Here is a 20,448-nt window from a genome sequence, read left to right on the forward strand (position 1 = left end):
ATTTTCGACTAATTATGGTTTTAAAAGGAGATTGGGACAGAATCAGCCATTTAAAAAGTGATAAGGGACAGACATAGAGCTTGTAAATCTATTTCCCAGCCCATGCCCCTTTATCAGTTTTCCACCGTGGATTCATTCATAGACTCAGCTTCATAAAAGGTGCCTACACCCAGACAAATGTTTGCTGTCTTGACTGATATGCATTTTTTCTCAACTGCTTGAACAAATTACCTAAAACACCATTACAAATCCCCAAAACATTAGGTGAGATCATCAGCTCCTTCTACTGGTCTTACTTTGTAATTAAACCAAAACACAGCACAGTGTTTTTCAAACCAAACTCCTTTATTCCCTTAATGCAAGCTCAGGCATATATTGTCTCAATACTTTGTATTCATTAGCGGACAAAATCATCTTTCATTATACTCATAAATTTAGATTCCAAAGTCATTTCCATCAGGAAAATATGGATATGGACTTTAGCACAAGCACAGCTGCAAGTAACGGACTCTGGCCAATAAATGGGACTCTTTCCGCTTTATAGTTCTGCATGTTAATGTGAGGGTGAAGTGGTCAGAATGAAACCCTTAACCAGTTGAGTCACACTGATCTTAAAGCCCTAGTGCTGGCAAAGGCAAGCAGAATCGGCCGGCAAAGAGGATGCTCATGGTGTTGTTATGTCGGATGAAGAAGAGGAAGGGGTGGTCTGCTCTGAACGTGACTAAATGCATATTTGAACACAGATAAATAGCTGCATAGTTGGTAGCAGCAGCCGCTTCAGTTCCCTCCTCATTCACCTCCACAAAAGCCTTGTGGGCAACTTTGGAAAGTACCAGGCCTTTGGTCTCAGACATGCCTGTCAAAGAGGAGAGAAAAAAAACTTAAACCAACAAAATACTGCACTGTCATGTGTTTAGCTGCTATATTTTACACAGTACACAATAATCAATATTCAGGCTGCCTTTGTGTTTTGGATTACCAGTGGAGACTGAGGATGTTTGTTACTTTAGCCAAAGCTTATCAAAATGGGTCGGCACCAGGGTCAATCTGCCGAAATAAGCCCAGAGCAGGTTACTGTGGGCGACTGTCCGCTCTCTTTTTTTTTCCATTTTTTTTTTCATGCAGGAGCTCATGCTGCCCCTCCACAAATGCCACCCTGGGCGGCTGCCCATATTGCCCACATGAGGAGATGCCCCTGTTAATCAGTCAGTCCAACTGGCGTCAGGTCAGTGTGATTGCCAAAGGAGAGGCAGAGACGTACTTATTAACTCAGTTTCGAAGAAGACCAGTGTCTCTACGGCATCAGTTAAAACAGGTATGGTAATAAAGTTACAAAAACAAAAGCTAATTTACTGACTGTTACAGTGAGTGGTGTAAAAATGCGTTGTTATGGAAACGTTTGTGCTTTTTCATCCTTGGATTGCGTAAATTCTGCCCAGTAGCTAGCCTCTGTATTTTCATGACTTAATTCTAGCAGACTTCGGTAGCATGTAAATAGCCTATCAGAGGTGATGGAGGTAAGAAAAAGAGAAAGAGAGGTGATGGAGGTGAGAGAGAGGGAAAGAGACGTGTAATTGTCCATTGTGTCCCTGTGCCGGTAAAAACAAACAAAAACAGCCAAACCTTATCATTACAAAAGCACATTATATATTTGGTGGTATAAATTTCACATTTAAAAAATATATGTTAGAATGGAAGTGGCTGGAAGGCTGTTGCATGCCTTTTCAGCAACCCAAGAAGCACATGGTGGACGATAAAGGAAGCTAGCAGTACCAACCACTCGCCTGGTTCAGGCACCTCCAGGACTAAAAGGAGAAAAAATGGTAGACCAACGACCAGCTGGAAATTACATCCAATATCCAGAACAAGCCTTTGGTCAGTGGTCGAAGTACTATTACACCAATTTTTATTTATCTACTTTTTTTCCCTGTTAAAAGGTTGTTGGTTTTTTTTCTCAGTATGGCAAGTTTTTCCTAACTCGAATCGAGGGTCTAAGGACAGAGGATGTCGCTCGCTGTGTAGATTGTAAAGCCCACTGAGGCAATGTGACTGTGATTTTTGACTATATAAATAAAACTGATTTGATTTGATCATTCACATAAAAAGTACCAGCTCAACAATGCAAAAGTAGTCCACTATAAGTAATGGCACGGTCTTAAAAAACCTCCATAGGTAAAGGCACAGATTTTACAAAAAATACCTTAAGGTGCAATTTATTTTATTTCTAGGCAATGAAAACATACTGTGATACTGTTCATATGAATATACAGTATAATGTATACTGTATTTCTAATGTGGGCCGTCCATCTTACCAGAGAAGTCACTCTTTGAATCCTCAAAAGCATCCACCATGCCCATGCTTTTCAGGACATTGTTCAGGTCATACGACTCCTCAATCTTGAATTTAGGCAGCCCCACCACAACCTCAACTGTTTTCATCTTGTCTGGACGAGTCCACTTCATAAATTTCTCATAGGTCAGCTCCTTCTCTAGCTGAGGGTGGATAAAATATTAACAATTAGCTGTGTCAGTGTGCAAATTTTGTGTGCGCACGTGTGTGTGTGTGTGTGTGTGTGTGTGTGTGTGTGTGTCCTACCTTCTCCAGACCTGTTGTATCATCCTCAATCTCCTTCGGTAAAGCGATAAGCATACTGAGCTCCTTCCCTTTGTATGGCATCTCTAGGATCTGTTCAACAAGCACATTTGTTATTTTTTTTATAACTGAGCAAAGATGGCTGATGAGATTACATGCAACTAACAAACCAATGACACTTCTCTGTGTAACCGTGTGAGAGACCATTGACGGTTTGCTAAACACCACCTCCGAATACTGATTATCCAATCACAGCTTGGCATCCATAATTAGGTAGGCCTACTGCCGGCTTGTCAAGCTCTTGAATTCTCTACATGACAAATTGGTGTGCATGTGGCTCATGAAGAGTGATTGAAGAATGGATTGAACTGTGTGTTCATGGGCTCTAACTTAAGCTGACACAAGGACGTAGGTTTGAATCCGGAGGGTAGGGACATGTTCATTAATATTAGGACAAAATTCCCCCTACCAAACTTTGAGCAAAATTGTTCGCGTTGTCTTTGGAGTCAAGTCATATTAGATCATTCCTATGTGCCCTAGACAATCTCTCCATGACATATTGAGTGACTGATCAGTTGTTGAATTACCTGACAGTTGACTTCAGGAATGAAGACATAAGGAAAGTAAGCCTTCTGGCTCATCATCTCCACTGGCTTACTGCTATTCTGAAGAGAGCAAACACAGGAAAGTCTTTTTAATAATAGAGAAAAATACATGAAACCTTCTGCAGCATATTTTAAGCTGCATTGAGCGATGCTTTTGATATTAATATTGATTTAATGACTCCAAGCCGCTGCAGGAACATGGGACGGACGGACGGACAGATGGACAGACAGACAGACAGACAGACAGACAGACAGAGAGACGGACGGACGGACGGACAGACAGACAGACAGACAGACAGACAGACAGACAGACAGACAGACAGACAGATAGATAGATAGAGATAGCACCAGGAAGGAACGATTTCCTGTGCCATTCCTTTAGGCAGCGGGGTTAAATCAGTCTGTTGCTGAAGCTGCTCTTAAGCTTGTCCAGAGTTTTGTGGAGGGGGTTAGAGACATTGTCCATGATTGCCAGGAGTTTTGCCAGCATCCTGTCCTCATCAGCATGTGGGTGAGTCGATAATGACTGAGTTTTGTTTTAGTGTGAACTATTCCTTTAAAGGACCTGCGCCTCCTCAGGAAGTAAAGCCGGTAGACCACTCCAGTTTATTGTGCAGCACAACACCCAGGTATTTGTATGATTGCACTATGTCAGTAAACATAAACATAAAGTATCTGTTATAGGAGCTGGTAGAACAGGTGTTTGTTAACATGTTAGTCTTTATTAGTGATAAAAATGTGATAATGCAGTATCAAAAATTGTTCTTGCCTTTGTTTTGGGTTTCTGTCCCTGCTTGTTAATTAATGCAGCGTTAAGTTAAGTCAACAAGTTCAGAGCCAGATGTTTTTTCATTCATTTCAAGGCTCACAGACTTTTTTTTATGAGTTTCACATGATACAATACAACCTTAAAAATCACTTTCAAGGTCCAATTGCTAAACTAATATACTTCATATCCTGCACTGTACTGTAGGCTTGAACATACCACCTACTGGACCTTAGTCACTGTATATGTTTCCATATAGTTTCCCAGACAGACAGACTCGGATTGACATTTGTCAGTCAAGGTTCACTGTTTTCTTTGCACAGTCTGACCTGGTTGACTTTAAACTCAGCATCGTTAGTGCTCAACCTGAAGAACGGACGATCCCAGGTGGATTTGAAGTAGATGGCATTTACCAGCAACAGCTTGGTCATTGGGTTCAACATGCCTTCCGCCACCACATCTTTAATTTTACCTGGTGACAGTATCAAAAGAACATGGATCAGAGACTGCAACAATGTTTCCAACCAAAAATCAACCTGAAGCAAACTCTTTGTAAGTCAGAAAATAAATAATAGCTGTGATTCCAATCACAGAAAATAATTGGCAAAAGAGGCCAATTAGAAAAGACACCAAGTCTATTTACCACATCATTCATATTTGTCAAACAGGTAGAAGAGAGATTAATTTGACTCAGGATTACCATGATAACTTTGGAAGAAGTGAGTCATCAGACCACACTTTCTAATCAAGGGGCCAAAACTCCAGCATACTATGAGCTAGATGAGCTAAAACTTCAGACTGATCAGGCAACATTACCATAGTGTGGTGTTCCACCAGATGGAGCTCAGCTCAAGTTTTGTCATCAGGATTGCATGGGATGGAGGGGTTATGCAATAAACTGATGGTGTGTACGTTAGTGTGTGTGATGCACCTTGTGTCTGCTTCTCCATCCAGCTGTTGATGTTGGCCCTGGCTGCCTCGTACATGGTTTTGAAGTTGACCGCTTCCAGCTCTGCATTGTAGTCTGTCCTTGTTTGCTTTAAGAAACCCTGGAACCATAAACTACACATTTATGGATTCACCCTAACTAAATCATCTCATTGATTCATCCAGTCTCTTGCTTCACTCCCTTGTATGCTTGCCTGCTGTTGACTCACTCACCCATCCAGTTTAAACCTGTTGAGAACTAGCCTCTATTTTTTGTCACTGCTTGATGAATGTCTATTTGAATAATCAAGGTATTATAATAAAGGGAACACTTGAAATGTTTGTTCACTGTGTCCGAGTAAATAAGTTGGCACACGGCATAAATGAAATATTTGTATGGTCTCCGCTCGGGCTAAACAGGTTAATGTCATTCATTATCATTCACTCCAGCCCACTTAATATAAACACACAGAGATATACACACACATACACGCACGCGCACACACAGACAGACGCATACATACACACCTCGACAAACTGGTAGGACTGGTCCCCGTACAGTTTGTTGGCAACATTGAGGGCATACGGAGCATCTGCCTTGTTTAGCTCGCCTAGCAGTTGAGCAAAGTGTGTGTGGACGTCATCCTGACAATCCTGTGTCTTCAGGCACTGTGGAAAAGTTAAATTGATGTTAGATAGGCTGACGCACTGATTAAATTCATTCGAACACACCCTTGCAGTAGGGGATTCTGGGAAAGATAGGTAATTGTTGAGCTTTTCCCAGACTGGTCAGACCAGGCTTGAGTTCAATATTTTTTGAATATGAACAACAATGGAGGAGAGGATAATAAACACTAATCATGGCCGTTTTGCGGATACCAAGAGCGTTAACACACCTACTTGCTCTGAGACAGGATAAATGGTAAATGGTCTGCATTTCTATAGCGCTTTTCCAGTCCTCTCGGACAGCTCAAAGCACTTTACAATACATGCCACATTCACCCATTCACACACACATTCATGCACTGATGCCGGAGGCTGCCATGCAAGGCGCCAGCTGCTCATCAGGAGCAATTTGGGGTTCAGTATCTTGCTCAAGGATGCTTTGACATGTAGCTGGGGGGAGCCGGGATTCAAGCCAGTGACCTTCCGATCACTAGACGACCCGCTCTTCCTCCTGAGCTACAGCCGCCCCAAAATAAGGAGCTGCCGTGCAGGGAAGTGAGCAAGAAAGTCAGACGACCTGGGAAGTTTTGGAAATATATCTCAACACAACATAGCTCTGATTGATCCGAACTCTGTCTGATAAAACATGAATTCAGGCTTTTAACAAGGGCAGCATTATGATATTGTTATTTCGGCGTTCTTTTGATCCATTTATTGCAGTAAGATCTCAGAGAAATGTCTTTGTTTTGGGTTAATACTGATGTGGTAAGACAGATTAATTCAGTCTGTGTCTACTTGACTGAACAAAGTTACTATTTATTGATTTTAACACACCTATTAAGAAACTGCCACTCACCGGAGACAGATGGACAGGCGCTCTGCAACTGACAACTGGGCACTGGTCAGCCTATATAGCTACCTATAGTTTTAAGTGGTGGTGTAGGCCTGGCTACCTCTTGGGAATTTTCACTTTCCAAAATCATGTCCCTTATCTGTAGCCTACAGCTGCCAAAACCAAAATCCTGCCAAAATGATGAAGTATCAGATCAAATGGACATGCTTATTGTAGCCACATGAAGCCAGCTTACATTAGCTACAGAAATGCACAGTATGCTAATTTGTCATTTGAACCTCCAGTTTTGTTTTTGTATGTTATACTAACATTATTATGGGTAGCACACTAACCAATTTCATTATATGCTGCAAGGTATATCAACTTTTACAGAGTTAATGTAGCAACTTGCACATTCTCAAAGCTGAGGTTAGCCTAATGTTAGAGGTGAATGCTATAGCAGCAGCATGCTAGCTTTTTTTTTTTTTTTTTTTTGCATGTGAACCTGTGAACTGCAGGCCTTGGTGTGTTGTACCTCTGACATCTGTGTGGCTGTGTTGCCACTCGCCCCCAGCATCACCATAGCCAGAGCTGAAGAGATGCTGAAAGGAGAGAAGAAGATATTCCTGGTCTTGTCCTCCTCGCTCAGCTTTTTGAACAAAGCCAGAAAGAACTCGGTGTTGGCCTTGGATAGAGGGGTTGGTGATGCCATTGTATCTGATGCCAAGAAAAGAATGACGAGCATGAATCATTACGCTAAAACCTGCATGTGAGAACCCATTATGTGAAAAGTTTCACTTTCTCCTCGGAACATTGAAATAATAAATGGACCTGTAATTCTGATTTAAGGACATACTACACAGGATACGTTAGTAAGTCTTTGTAAACATACCATTCAACGATGATGTTAATCCCATGATGTTGTTTCCCATTTGATCCTTCACTGTACCTACATTCAACAACAGGAACTGATAAATATTCTAACATAACAGAATTATGCTGGAAAACACAGGCTCTTCCGTTACCAGACATAAAGTCAACCAGATTCAAAAACATAAATATCACACTGAGACTTTTTGAGAACTCACCTGTTTGGTAGCAGTATAGTGGAAAATATTTGTGTGTTTCCTAGATCATCAAATGACTGCTGTCATGCCTTAAATCCACAACAATCATAACCAAACCCTCTACTCACTGACTGACTGCCAAAGGTCATCAAGTGATCAGAATCCTTACTGTTACAGGCAGACTTATGTTTGAGCCAGCTGATTGTATTTACTACCTGACATGGCCAAAAACATTTGGTCAACGATCTTCTGAGTTCTCAGATGTCACTGATATGAATCAGTGGCCAATGAACTGTCAGTTCTAACGGGAGAAACTAGCAGGAGTAGTTTTCCACACGTACTTTGGTCAGCCTGGCGCTTTTTATTACCTGGTAGAGGAGTGTGTTTATAAATAGTAAAGTTAATATCAGCAGGGCAAACACAACAGCTACAACAAAATGCAGCATCTGCCCTGACTGAATACATTAGCCACTTCCTTGTTATTTTCTCTCTGTTTTCTCTTATAAACCTTCTTGGGCTCATGTCTGTATTGCTTGGGAACTAGATAACTCTTATTTGTTTTTTTTACAATTTCAATTCTCTCTTTATATTTCAATTTAACTGGCCACAGTGTGGGGTCTTCACTAAAGAGCACAGTCTCACCCACTGATTTGCAGCTGTCACTGTCGCTGTCACTGCTCAGGTGGTTGCTCTGTGATCGCGGTGTTGTTGTAATTGTGGCTGCTGGACGCTGAGCTAGAGCTGTCTGAGCGCCTGTGGTCGGTCCTCTGTGGTTTTGGAGTCTGTGGCTGTTTTACAAAAAGATTTTGTCAATTTAGGCACACTTTCCTTAAACCGGGCATCCTGTGTCTTCCTTTTTCTTTTCTCAGATCCACTTTCAGAATAATCGCTTCGCTAATGTTAGTGACTGTCCAAATGCAGCATCACAGCATGCAAAGGTGGAATAGTCCATTAAATGTGAAATGTGGATTGATTTACATGTAGACAGTTATTTCTATTTATTACAGTAGCTGCATATTATCAGTCATTTCACAAGGCTCGAGGCCCCATAGCGGAGGAGGCCCCAAGCAATTGCCTACTTTTGTGGTTATGGTAAAACAGCCTATCGATATCAGAGAGACAAGGAGGCTGACCAAGTCTAGTCTACAAGTCTACATTTCAGTAGAAATGTAAGGACATGTTTATAGTGTCAAACACTTACATTTTGTGTTTATGTTTTTTAATTTTAGTTTCCAAGAAAAAATCATTAGACCTGTTTGGAGACTTCTTATTGATGGCAAGGGAAGCTACAGTCGCAGTCGAAAGATCAAAAGCTCCCGATTGATGCAAAAAGAGGTTCATTTCATGTGACGTGTTTGCTGCCAAATTTTTTTGTATTTAATTGTGTAGCAAAATCGCTTTGTTTTGGGTTCTCACCGATGTAGTGAAACAGATTAGTTCAGTCTACGTGTACTTGCTGGTCACAGTTGCTATTTATTGCTTTTTTTTTAAACAACTATAAAGAAACTGCCACTCACCGGAGACAGAACATGGTGGAAGGATATATTCACAATGTTACGTTTTATGAACACAATGCACATTAAGGTCAAGTCATTCCGGTCTAAAAGGGAAACAAGAGAAGCCACACACTGCTGGGTATGTCCCCTTTACCCCCTCTTGAGATGAATAAAGTACCCCATGTATTTATTCCTGACTAACATGACAGACCGACTGACTGTTGTACTTTAACTAGCATTTTATGAACATTGGCCAACCTAAGATGTGACTCTGCATAATGTGACGTGTCCATGAAAATTGTGGCATCAATGTAACGTGATTGTTCATTGTAATGTTACCTTTGGACAACTAGTGGTAATGGTGTTGATGTTCAGCTGATGGTAAGGTCTACCGCACAACCTTATCCACTCTTTACATTGGACAAATATTTCTTGGTTTTTGGGACAGGAATAAACACAACGCCTTCCACATGGTCAGGGTATCAAGTGTTGCTTTTGGAGGTTTAGTAATTTTAGTATTAGTACTTCGTAAATAAAGGTTATTATACAGACTACTGTTATTCTCTCGACCAGCGATATGACCTCATATTCAGTACAATAACACAGTGAAACCTCTTGTTGATCACACAAGAGTGGGTCTATTAACACATATTAATTCAGGGGAAATAATTAATTGTAATTTAAGTAAAGCGTTGGCAAAATCGGAATGCGCTCAGTGACCGAACTGTAAAATGTACAGAAACCACAAACAACGACTTTATAGTCAAACATGTATTTACTAAAAAGACCTGACAACAACAACAACAACACATACTGTAAACTAAACTGCGGTGATGAGACACTTAAGAACAAAGAGCTTTGGGGGTTTAGAGCAGATGCAAATGGAGCTGTGTTCAACAACACAATCGAACCCTGAACGGAGAAACATTAAAACAGACTGTGTTTGTATTGAGAGTATTTATTAAATCTGTAAACCATCAACCTTATTCAACCCTTGGAAAGTTTCTTAAACTTGAGGAGGCTGCAGGGGAAGGAGGAGACGTTATGTCTGATGAGGATGAACAGGTAGGAGGTGTTGCCGCGATCCTCCAGTCGGCCTTTGCTGCCGTGGGGGTCCTACATCCGTCTCTCTCTGTTTCATGCACCCTTTGTGCAGGCAGTCTTTAGTTTCTTCATCCCTGACTTTGTGGAGGCAGGACACAAAGGTGCAGCGGACATCTGGCCTCGAAGTTCTTTTCACCATGCATGCTCTTGTTGCCAGCATGCAGCTGAGGTCAAGGCGGGGGCCGGTGGCCCTACCATGGGGGTCAAGAGAACGCCTGTAGATTTGAGGCTCTTGGCTGTATCTTCTTGCTTCTTAGCTATCCTTTCTTTAAAGGAGTCTTGAGACTGGGAGGTGACGTGTGATGTCATCAGAGGTGACCCTTCACTCCTTCCCTGTGTCCCTTTCAGATATCAAACTTTCATTTAATTTAAATATTATTAAATCATTATCAATGTCTGTTAAGAGGTTGAGGTTTACAGATTTGACAAGGTGGCACTCTAAGCTTCTCAATGATGAATTAACAATATAATACATATTAGGAAGTGCCTGATAAACAATATTAATTCAGGTTTGAAATGTTATGAGTGGCAAGTCATGAGCATTAGATAGATCCATTTATTGATTCCTGGTTTGAACGGGCACAGTGAAATGAAACCAGGAATCAAAATGAACACACTATTGTCCAAGGATTGTTTCCTCTGCTCTTGGATGAAGAGGACAGTAGTGTTAATTACCAGACAGGCATGTAGATACTGCTTATATCCCTTTCTTCTATTCATACCTTTTTATATTTTATACCTTTTTTATATTTTTTATTTTTATTTTAACTAGCTGACTGTTCTGTGTTGTGTTGTATATCTGTTAAGTGTTGTGTACAACTGCTCCACGTGCCTTGCCTTGAATTGCCCCCCCGGGGACAAATAAAGTTTTTTGAATTGAATTGAATGTAAATTAGCATCTACACAGGCAACGGCACCCTGGGGTCCTAGGTCCTGAGTGAGCAGCTCTTTGTGAACTCTAGGCCATGTCTGAAGAGGTGGAATTGGTGACAGTTTAACAGATCCTGAAGACACCAGGCTGGCTGGGAAGTTTCCCAGTCACATGCAAATGAAAGCAGGGTTGATAGGAGCCTCACCGCTCTTATAAACCAAGCTTGGAAGAGGACACATGCCTCCCAGATTCTACTATATCCATCATTTTTATTTATTTTTTTAAAAGTTGGTCAACTTCCTGTTTTTGAGCCACACTTCAATTCATATTGACGATGATGTCATATTGAGAATGTGGTGTGTTTGTACTTGAATTTTTCTAATTTCTAATTATACGGCGTCAGTTTACTGCACATACTCAGGTGCCCCAAAAATGCATTGCATCTCTTTAGACTTTCCGATGGCAAACTATAAAGCAGAAAAGTTCAAGCACCACACTTCACTTCTGACAATATTTCACATGAGCTGTGTAGATTTCAAATAAGGGTCAGTTTCATGAAAATTGATATTGAATGGAAGCTCAACAAGTGCTTGTGTCCTGTGCTTGACCGGACGTCTTGCACAAAAAAATCAGAAACTGGCTGTGCTCCATCTGTAGCTCCATATTTGGAGTTGGAAATGAGGTAGCTAGTCATACCTTCAGTAATTTAAGTTTAACAGTAAATGTTGAAGTTGTCCGAGGTACTAAACTTGCTTGACTGTTATTGGACCACAGAGAAAAAATGGGCGGGACCTATAAGGGTCAATTGAAGTGATCATCATTGAAGTACGCCTGTATAGTTAACTTGCTAATTATGTCCAAACCAAGCAAAAAGAGATTGTGTCTCCTGCTCTTATAGGAGGCCCATTGTATAATCCATTCAGGACATACAGGTCTGCTTACTCAGGGGAGCAGAACCGGCCAGCAAAGAGAATGCTCTTGGTGTCGTTATGTCGAATGAAGAAGAGAAAGGGGTGGTCTGCTTTGAAGATGGGACCAATTACCAAGGATTCGGATACCACGACGGCAGCAGTGGCAGCAGCAGCCTCGGTTCCCTCCTCGTTGACCTCCACGAAGGCCTTGTGGACGACTTTTGTCAGGGACAGGTCGTTGGTGGTAGACATTCCTGTCAGCAGAGAGGAGAGAGTCTGTTGCTTTTCCACGCACAGTAAATACATTCTGCAGACTACATGAGTGGTTTCAATTTACATCATGCTTGTTTTGCAAACTTTGTTTTCGGTAGACTAATCATTTTAATTTTTGTTTACCAGGTGATGGATAATGTTTTCATTTGAGTGTCTTTTCACTGCACTTCTCTAATCTATTCTTAGATTGTCAACAGATGATGTTTGGATTTCCATTAGGTAAGTGGAGGTCTCTTATTCGTCTTGTTGTGCTCTTGAAATAATTATTCAGCATATACTTATGACAGATGTCTCACCAGAGAAGTCACTCATTGCAGGATTAAAAGCATCCACCATGCCCATGCTGATCAGGACATCGTTCAGGTCGTACTTCTCCTCCATCTTGAATCGAGGCAGGCTCACCTCCACCTTAACTTCATACATCTTTTCTGTCCATTCCATAAATTTCTCATAGGTCAGCGCCTTCTCCACCTAGTGTGGATACAATTTCAATTATTAGTCTGTCTCTTAAAAATTGTGCATTTGTTTACTGTGTGTGTATATTTGTCCTACCTTCTCCAAGCCTGTGGTGTCATCCTCTATCTCGTTAGGCAGGAAGATGAGCATGCTGAGGTCGTTCCCTTTGTAGGGCATCACTAGGATCTGTCCAGAAACATTCTGTTTTATTTTTATTTCATTTAAAAAGTAAACACCAATCTGAAAAAGTCCCTGCTTTTATGAGTTTAATAGTTACGGCTTTGGAAATTATCCTTAAAACCATGAGCCTGATGGTTTGACTCCTCACCAAAATGTGGCCAATAGTTCTTTGGGTTAATCTGTCCACCATTTTTCATTTAAAACTCTTCACAAAATATTCAAATATCAAATCTCATGGCAGACAAACATGGACATGGACATACCTTACAGTTGACCCCAGGAACATCGTTGAAATGGAATTTACTTGTCTGTCTCATCATCTTCACCGGCTTTGCGTCATTCTAACCAAAACAGCAAAAAGAACGAGCACTTTTCTTGGAGTCATTCATTCCCTCGGAAATGACACTCTCTAAACAGCATGTATGGCCTTCTGCTTAATTCCATCATTATAGTTCCGACTTATGATATTATACACACATCATAGTTGTGAGCTGAATTAATCAGCACATTCATAGTTTCATATCACTAATGGACACATGATTAACCTAGTGATGTTCATTGTGGGGGGGACTGGGGTCCTGTTCCACTGTATATGGAAAATGGAAATTTTCCCAAACAGATATTTGTATCGCCCAGTCTTTAAATGCATCTGAGGGCTAAAAGAAAAGAAGTCAGTCATTTCCAGTCTTACTCTTGTCCTTTAGCGACCACTTTAGTTAACTTTCCCCAGAATCAGTTAAAATACTTGACTTTCCATGTCTAAAACAAAAACTCCATGAACGATTATAGGACATTGCATCAACGTTGGCACTGTCCTCAAAGTGAACTTTCCAAGTTTGGGGCAGTTTGCACACCAATGGTTTCATTTCTACATGATGCTGTGAAGCTGCAGCAGATTGAATTACAAACACGATGCATCATAATGACAAGTATCACTTTCAAGCTGTATTTAGACCTAGCTGAATCAACATGTCTACTATCAGAGTGCCAGCTACAGAATTACAAACCTCATGTAAACTGTGCAGTATCAAGCAAAATCATTTCATAAACCCAGAATGCTGCTTTTGTTCCTGTGTTTCTTCGTTCAGTGCTGTCTTTGTGCTGTGTTACCTTGTTGATTCGGAACTGAGCATCCTCAGTAACTTCCTCCTTGAACTGTTTGGCCCAGTTGCCTTTGAAGTAGATGGCATTGACGAGTACCAGCTTGGTCATGTCATCCACAACACCCTGGGCCAACAAGTCCTTGATTTTATCTGGTGAACAGTAATGAGCAAAACCACCATCATCCACAGGATCTAGCAACGTTTTCATCAAAAATTCAGTAAATATTTGGTATCTTATTCGCTTACAAATACTAGAAGTTGTAGTTGCTTGATATAGGATAGAAATTAAACTGGGAACCTGAACATATAGAAAACAATGTAATGTTGAAATAGTCCATGTTAAAATGCCCAACTTTACAGCAGAAATAAGCAAGTTTACAGCCTGTTACAAAAAACGGTTTTGGTCCCTATACCTAATCTATCTCTTCATGACAACTGTACGGCTGCAACCACACTCCACCTCTTCGAGGACCCTGCCACCTTTCCAACAGTGTTCTGGGGATCTTATTTTCCTCTGAGAACAGCTTGTTCTTATGGAAAAATACATTTTTGAGTTTGTATTAATACCCCATTAACATTGTAATTATTAAAATTTTGAGTTCGAATTTCTTCTCCAAAACTACATAGAGCCCTGTTAGTTAATGTAAGATCTACCTTGCGTCTGCTTCTCCACCCAGCTATTGATGTTGACCCTGGCCGCCTCGGCTTTGGTTCTGAAGTCGACAGACTCCAGCTCAGCATTGTAGTGCTTTTTGGTTTCTGCTAAGAAATCCTGGAATGATAAACAGCACATTTTAAAGGGGCTCTTTGTAACCATTTGTAGCAATTTACATCTATTAATCACTTTTTTATTGGCCATATGTTTATGTCAATAAAAAACGTGAAATAACAAAAAGACCCTCCCCGTACGTCTCAGTTACAGATACAAGCCTGTGGAGAATTTGTTAAAGTTGTTTAATGCATCTGGACAGTAGATTTCTTTGTTAAGGACTTGGTTGGACACACACACACCTTAACAAACTGGTAGGACTGCTCCCCATACAGCTTGTTGGCCACACTGAGGGTATAAGGAGCATCTGCCTTGTTGAGATCACTCAGCAGTTTGGCAAACTTAGCGTGGACATCATCTTGACTGCTCTGGGGTTTCAGGCACTGCAAACAGCCAGAAAAGACATGCGTATGATAAAGACACACTGAGCTACCTTGTGCTAAAGATAATAGACACCAATAATCATCATTAACCCTGCTTCTCCATGCATACGCTCTGTTGAGGCAACTATTAATAGAAAACTGAACACTTTTTGCAACTTAATGGCTAAAACTGCTGACAGAGTTAATTAATACTTGGATATTACTGCTGTCCTTTTATAAATACTACTCAATTTGTCAATGCTAATGTGCTTGCATGGAATGCTGTCTGGTATTAATGGACAAAACTGGATGATTTTGGTGTCACTGTGTCATTAGTTGCTGTAAAGAGACCAAAGGCCAAACCTGGGGAATCTGTGGCTTTTGGGCGACCTGCTGCATCATCTGCACCTGCTCTAGTCCAGGCTCTGGGTGGATTCATTTCATTAACTTGAAATTTATACCATTTCGGGCCCTTGCAACCTCTCTCAATTAAACACTTACCAAGTGATATAAACTAGGTCCTTGAGGGTTCAGTGCTTAAGGCGCCATGGACGAGAGGCTCGTACTTGTCACAGCACAAGTTGTAAACTCAGCTGTGTCTGTCTCAGCTGAGCCTCTCTGCCACACTTCGATGCCTGCTTCTTATCATTCTGAAGCAATAATGTGGTGGCAAAACTCCAACACGATGATGCACAAGATTAACTGTCTTGACATGACATCTGGGTGTATATCAAAACTATATCAATACTGCAGTCCAAATGGGTGTTTTCACATGAGAACTGTAACTGTGTGTGTGTGAGTGAGTATGTGCGTGAGTGTGTGTCTGTGTGTGAGTCTTCTGTACCTCTGACATCTGTGTGGCTGTGTTGCCTCTGGCCCCCAGCATCACCATAGCCAGGGCTGAAGAGACGCTGAAAGGGGAGTAGAAGACATTCGCGGTCTTGTTGTCCTCACTCAGCTTTTTGAACAAAGCCAGAGCGAAGGTGGAGTTGGCCTCAGATAGCGGGGTTGATGTTGCCATTTTGTCTAATACAGAAAAGAATGACAGTGCATTATTTAACACATGATAAACTGTAGCGTGTAAGTCTCCTGTTTAGACAAGACACACTGATTATGTGACATATGAACAACTCAAAGCCGATCTTACTGACAACAACAGCAATAACAACATGAAAAATGGATAAATAATCACAGAAGACATTCAGCATTGGATCATTATGGGTTTATTTTTACGTCTCCCAAAAGACACTGCAATTCAAGGCTGGATTACAAAGCTGCTGAACGGGATACCTTTAGCACGAGGGTCCGGGCAAAATAAGTCTCTAACATGCAACTTTCTAGAGAGATGTCATATGTACATATAAGATTAGCTCAGAGCAGCTCATTATAAGTCATTTTTTCCCGCAAAAATCAAAACTGATTCAGATTTAAACAAAAGTGAAATATCACCAGACTCAATACAACGTCCATCACTGGTTGACATGTTGTCATTGGAAACCGGGTGAAAAGGGGAGAAATCAAGAACTGCAAGTTGCATATTAAGCCTCTTTTCACATCATCATCATCAAAATCAATTAATAATCAAGTAACAGGTCTTCAAGTCACAAGTGATTTTGAAAAATCAGCAGAAGGACGCCTTCTGTTCTGTTTGACAACCTCTTATAAAAGACACACCAATTTCACAAAGGTCTTGTCACAACTTGAGAAAAGTGTGAAAAGTAGAAATATCAGTCAAAGACACACCCAACCACGGTAAAGTCATTTGTCTTGCCTCTACTATTGAGTAATTCAGCTGGTAGGAGTTAAACTGGTCGGAGTTAAACAGCACCCATATTGCCAGCATTCACTGTGATGGCATTCAATGGCATGGGGCTTCAAGCACAGGAGCTCAGGTGAGAAGAGCTTTAACATCATCAAAAGCTCTCTGACAAAGATCTGATCTGGAACATGAGGTCAGTCAGAGAGGCAACAACTGCTGAGACTAAAACCCCTGGTCGTAACCTATCATTCCAAGAAATCGGATCAGCTCCCTGTTCTTCATTGCCTTTACTTTGGCTGTTACAAGACATAATTTACCCTGCCCAACCACCATACCAATGTTTGTCACCATGGCCTTAGCAAACTCACACTTTACCAGGTTCATGAAGAGGCATTCCCAGGCCAGGTGATTAAATAGGGTTTGCCAGTTACCTTTAAAGAGATCAAGTTTACTTATAATCTTTGCAGCACTAACCACCACATAATCCTCCATCTGAGGGCAGGCTAGCTGTCTGGCTGGTAGATTTTGGCAGGATTTTCTAACATTTATTTAACGTCCAACTGCTCTCGTTTCTCAGGGGAGGTTTCTTAGAAGGACTGCTTTATCGGTGCCGCGTCTCCAACATCAATGTCATGTTCCACCAGATGTGTCTGTGAGGGACCATCTTAAGAAAACAGCACATCGTCACCAGAAAAAAAAACAAATAGGTTTACTGTGAAAGCAGGTCATCACAACCCTTATTAATTCTTCTTTTTAGGTGGGGACCTCTAATGGCTGTAGTTATTATTACGGCTGTAAAGGAGGAAGTGGGGGGCCTTTTGGACACAACATGAAAATGCATTTTTCTGAGAATTGGACGATGACCATGATAATGGAATTTGATATTTTCTAAGACTGTGGAGACAATATTCAAATTTAGATTCAAAAAATTGAAAATCAAAATGCAGTATAGACAATGCAGCCTATAACATGCCTATTAAGTTTTATTTAAGTTGCACTATAATGAAAATGCCATTTTTACATTCACACGTCACCACGCTCTTGAAGACACAAAAGGGAATGAAGATGCAATCTGTCAGCCCTCTCATCAAGGTGTGTGGAGTTTTGGAGATGTCTGCTGCTGAGACGTCTTCTCTCAAATTTAATGTAACTAGATAGCAATCTGTCTCTTTTCATAAATCATGACCTGGTTAATCCACAGACCTCACAGTGAGCACATAGGTGGGTGGATGGATGCATTTCTGCTGACTTTACCTAAGGGAAAAAATAGCCAGAAAATTCTGATTTTTGTGGAACTGAGATGTTTATAAACCTTTTAACAAAATCGTCCCAAAAAATGTTGCCATATCGTTTTGTTTGTGATATATTTTTTGTATCACATTTGATACATTGGGCGTTTTTGGCAACTTTTTGCTCACAACAATGTTAATTTAAGATACAAAACAAATTATGCCACATTTTGAAAATATAGAACATTTCAGGCAGTTTTTCTCTTTGGTTTTTTTTTTACATAAAACTTTTCACAGCCTTTTTATTTCACTTTGTGGTAGGCACAAAAACAGTTTCTGTCCTTGCTCAGGCAAAGATGCACCTTACACCTCTCACAGTAGACATGTGAGAAGTGATTGCCGGTGCATGCTTGCATCTCTGTCTTGTGTTGTTGTTGGGACCTCAACTTCCATGCTTGTCTGGGCTACACTTTCATCTTGATGCTCTTCCTCATCACTGCTATCTGAACTTCCATCATCATGCATGGCCTGAGGAGTCCATTCCTCCTCATCATCTTCCCCTAACTGCTCGATGTCACTTGAATCGCCATCAACTATCGTGCATCAACTTCTTCCTCTATTCTTTTTGACATCTAAAATTACACACATAACAAATTGGTCAATACAGCATAGCGATTATGATTTCAGAGGAATTGTTATTGTGAAAATACCCAAATTGTATTTTAAGATGGCATTTCAGTCATTAATTAGATTAATTAAATCATCAAAATAGTGTTTGTTTGTATTGTGGTAGGCATGATGTAGATTACATTATAAAAATGTCACATGACCGTTCAGGGATAACGCACCTTATATAGCTACCTGCAGTATCAAATTTGATACACACGTTTTTAACACGATTTAACTGTAATATAAAGAATGAATTATTAAGTAATTATGCATCGTTTCAATACAGAAACTATTTATTTAAAAAAATTAGTAACAATAAAAATGTTAATCTTCTCGAAAATTAGCAAAGATTTTCCTGCCAAAAGTGTGTGGATGATTTAATGACGGTGTCCATTTTGAAAAGGCCAAAAAAGCCCCGCCACCGCCTGCAGTGGGATGATAATCCACTAGAGGGCAGAATACATGTATCAGGTGATATACAACAGGTTTTTAAGGAAAGTATTGATCATTTTGACAAGAAAGATGTCTCATCCGTCTCGGTGAGACGACGAACGAAACAAGACGTAAACAACTCACAAACAACTCTCAAATCCGACTAAAAAAGACCCGGCTATCTTCCCCGAATCACTAACACATACTCAGGATAACCTATACTGTAGCACTTCCTGGACGAGTAGCCTACTTTTACCAGCTGAGCTTCGGCGGCCGCAGAAACAGCCACGACGAGACTGGCCCCCAGAAACGGATGATGGTGGGACCACGGCTATCGAGGTCAGTGTGCTTGAGTCCATAAATAATAAACTTTCAATCCTGGAAATACTACACGCGGACATAAAAGACCTAAAAACCAGTCTCGAATACACCCAGTCACAGCTCGAAACTTTACAGATGGAAAATAAGGATGTCAAACTCACCATTAATGCAGTCACTACCAAAGTGGAAACTACCTCAAACGAAAACAAAACTCTGAAGGAAACCATACTGGATCTCCAGAGAGCCGCAGCATGCGCGACAGGAAGAACAGAACAACCCAGAAGCAGTGTTGCCAGATTGGGCAACTTTTGTTTACGCCAGAGGGGGAAAAAAATACATTGGGCGGGTGAATAAAATTTGGGCTGCTTTTGTCCACATTTGGCGAGTTTTTAACATTGTGAAAACATCTCTCTCTCTCTCTCTCTCTTTAAAAAAATTAATAGATCGTGGTAACTTACTCTATGGCATTTGGTCGTTGAATTAAAAACTAGTTTTTCGTGGTTTTGTGTGTTCGGAATCTCAATCAGCTGCTGTACGGCCAGGTCGCTGTGCGTCTTTCAGCACCACAGGGGTGGAAAGCAGCGAGGAGAAAAAGAGAAGGAGGGAGGGAGGGAGGGAGGAGAAAAAGAGAGGGAGGGAGAGGCGCTCTGTGTGTGCATAATTTTGTTTTGTTTTAAATTGTTTTGCATGTAGTCCTCATACAGGTCATTTGTCATGTAAATAATGAAATGTATTAGGCCTACACGGCTTAAAAGTGCAGCTGGCATTATTACTGGGCCTGGCGCTAGGATGCCAGAGGTTCATTTTGAAATTTGTGTAGCCTATGGTTGATTTACTGCACTCTTGTTGGTTGCAATTTGCAAAAACCTATTTGTCTATCATTTATCTGTGGTTATTTGATGCAGATATGAAGCTCTGGATGTGTTTCCTATTGCATGTGTTGTGATTTTACGGGTTTTACACAGGTGTCTGGCAACTTCGTGGTTTGGGCTGGTTTTTATTGGATTGGGCGGGTTCTAAGATGTGATTGGGCTGGAAACTGTCAATCTGATCTGGC

At 40.8% G+C, this 20,448-nt stretch overlaps 1 protein-coding gene across 1 annotated transcript; it reads right to left on the reverse strand.

Moving 5' to 3' along the window:
- Window positions 1-382: 382 nt before the first annotated feature.
- LOC311249834 (uncharacterized protein) lies at window positions 383-16,005 on the reverse strand. Its single transcript, XM_084341150.1, has 17 exons — window positions 15,826-16,005; window positions 14,862-15,002; window positions 14,505-14,622; window positions 13,858-14,000; window positions 13,011-13,088; window positions 12,664-12,753; window positions 12,408-12,582; window positions 11,870-12,092; window positions 8,099-8,244; window positions 6,925-7,106; window positions 5,420-5,560; window positions 4,896-5,013; window positions 4,294-4,436; window positions 3,181-3,258; window positions 2,597-2,686; window positions 2,313-2,493; window positions 383-856 (listed from the first exon to the last, which is right to left on the reverse strand). Exons 1-17 carry the CDS (start codon window positions 16,000-16,002, stop codon window positions 612-614), a joined length of 2,469 nt encoding a protein of 822 aa, XP_084197276.1. The 5' UTR covers window positions 16,003-16,005; the 3' UTR covers window positions 383-611.
- Window positions 16,006-20,448: the final 4,443 nt, after the last annotated feature.

This window comes from Pagrus pagrus, assembly GCF_965226575.1.
Source record: "Pagrus pagrus genome assembly, chromosome: 20".
In the NCBI taxonomy this organism is placed as follows: domain Eukaryota; kingdom Metazoa; phylum Chordata; class Actinopteri; order Spariformes; family Sparidae; genus Pagrus; species Pagrus pagrus.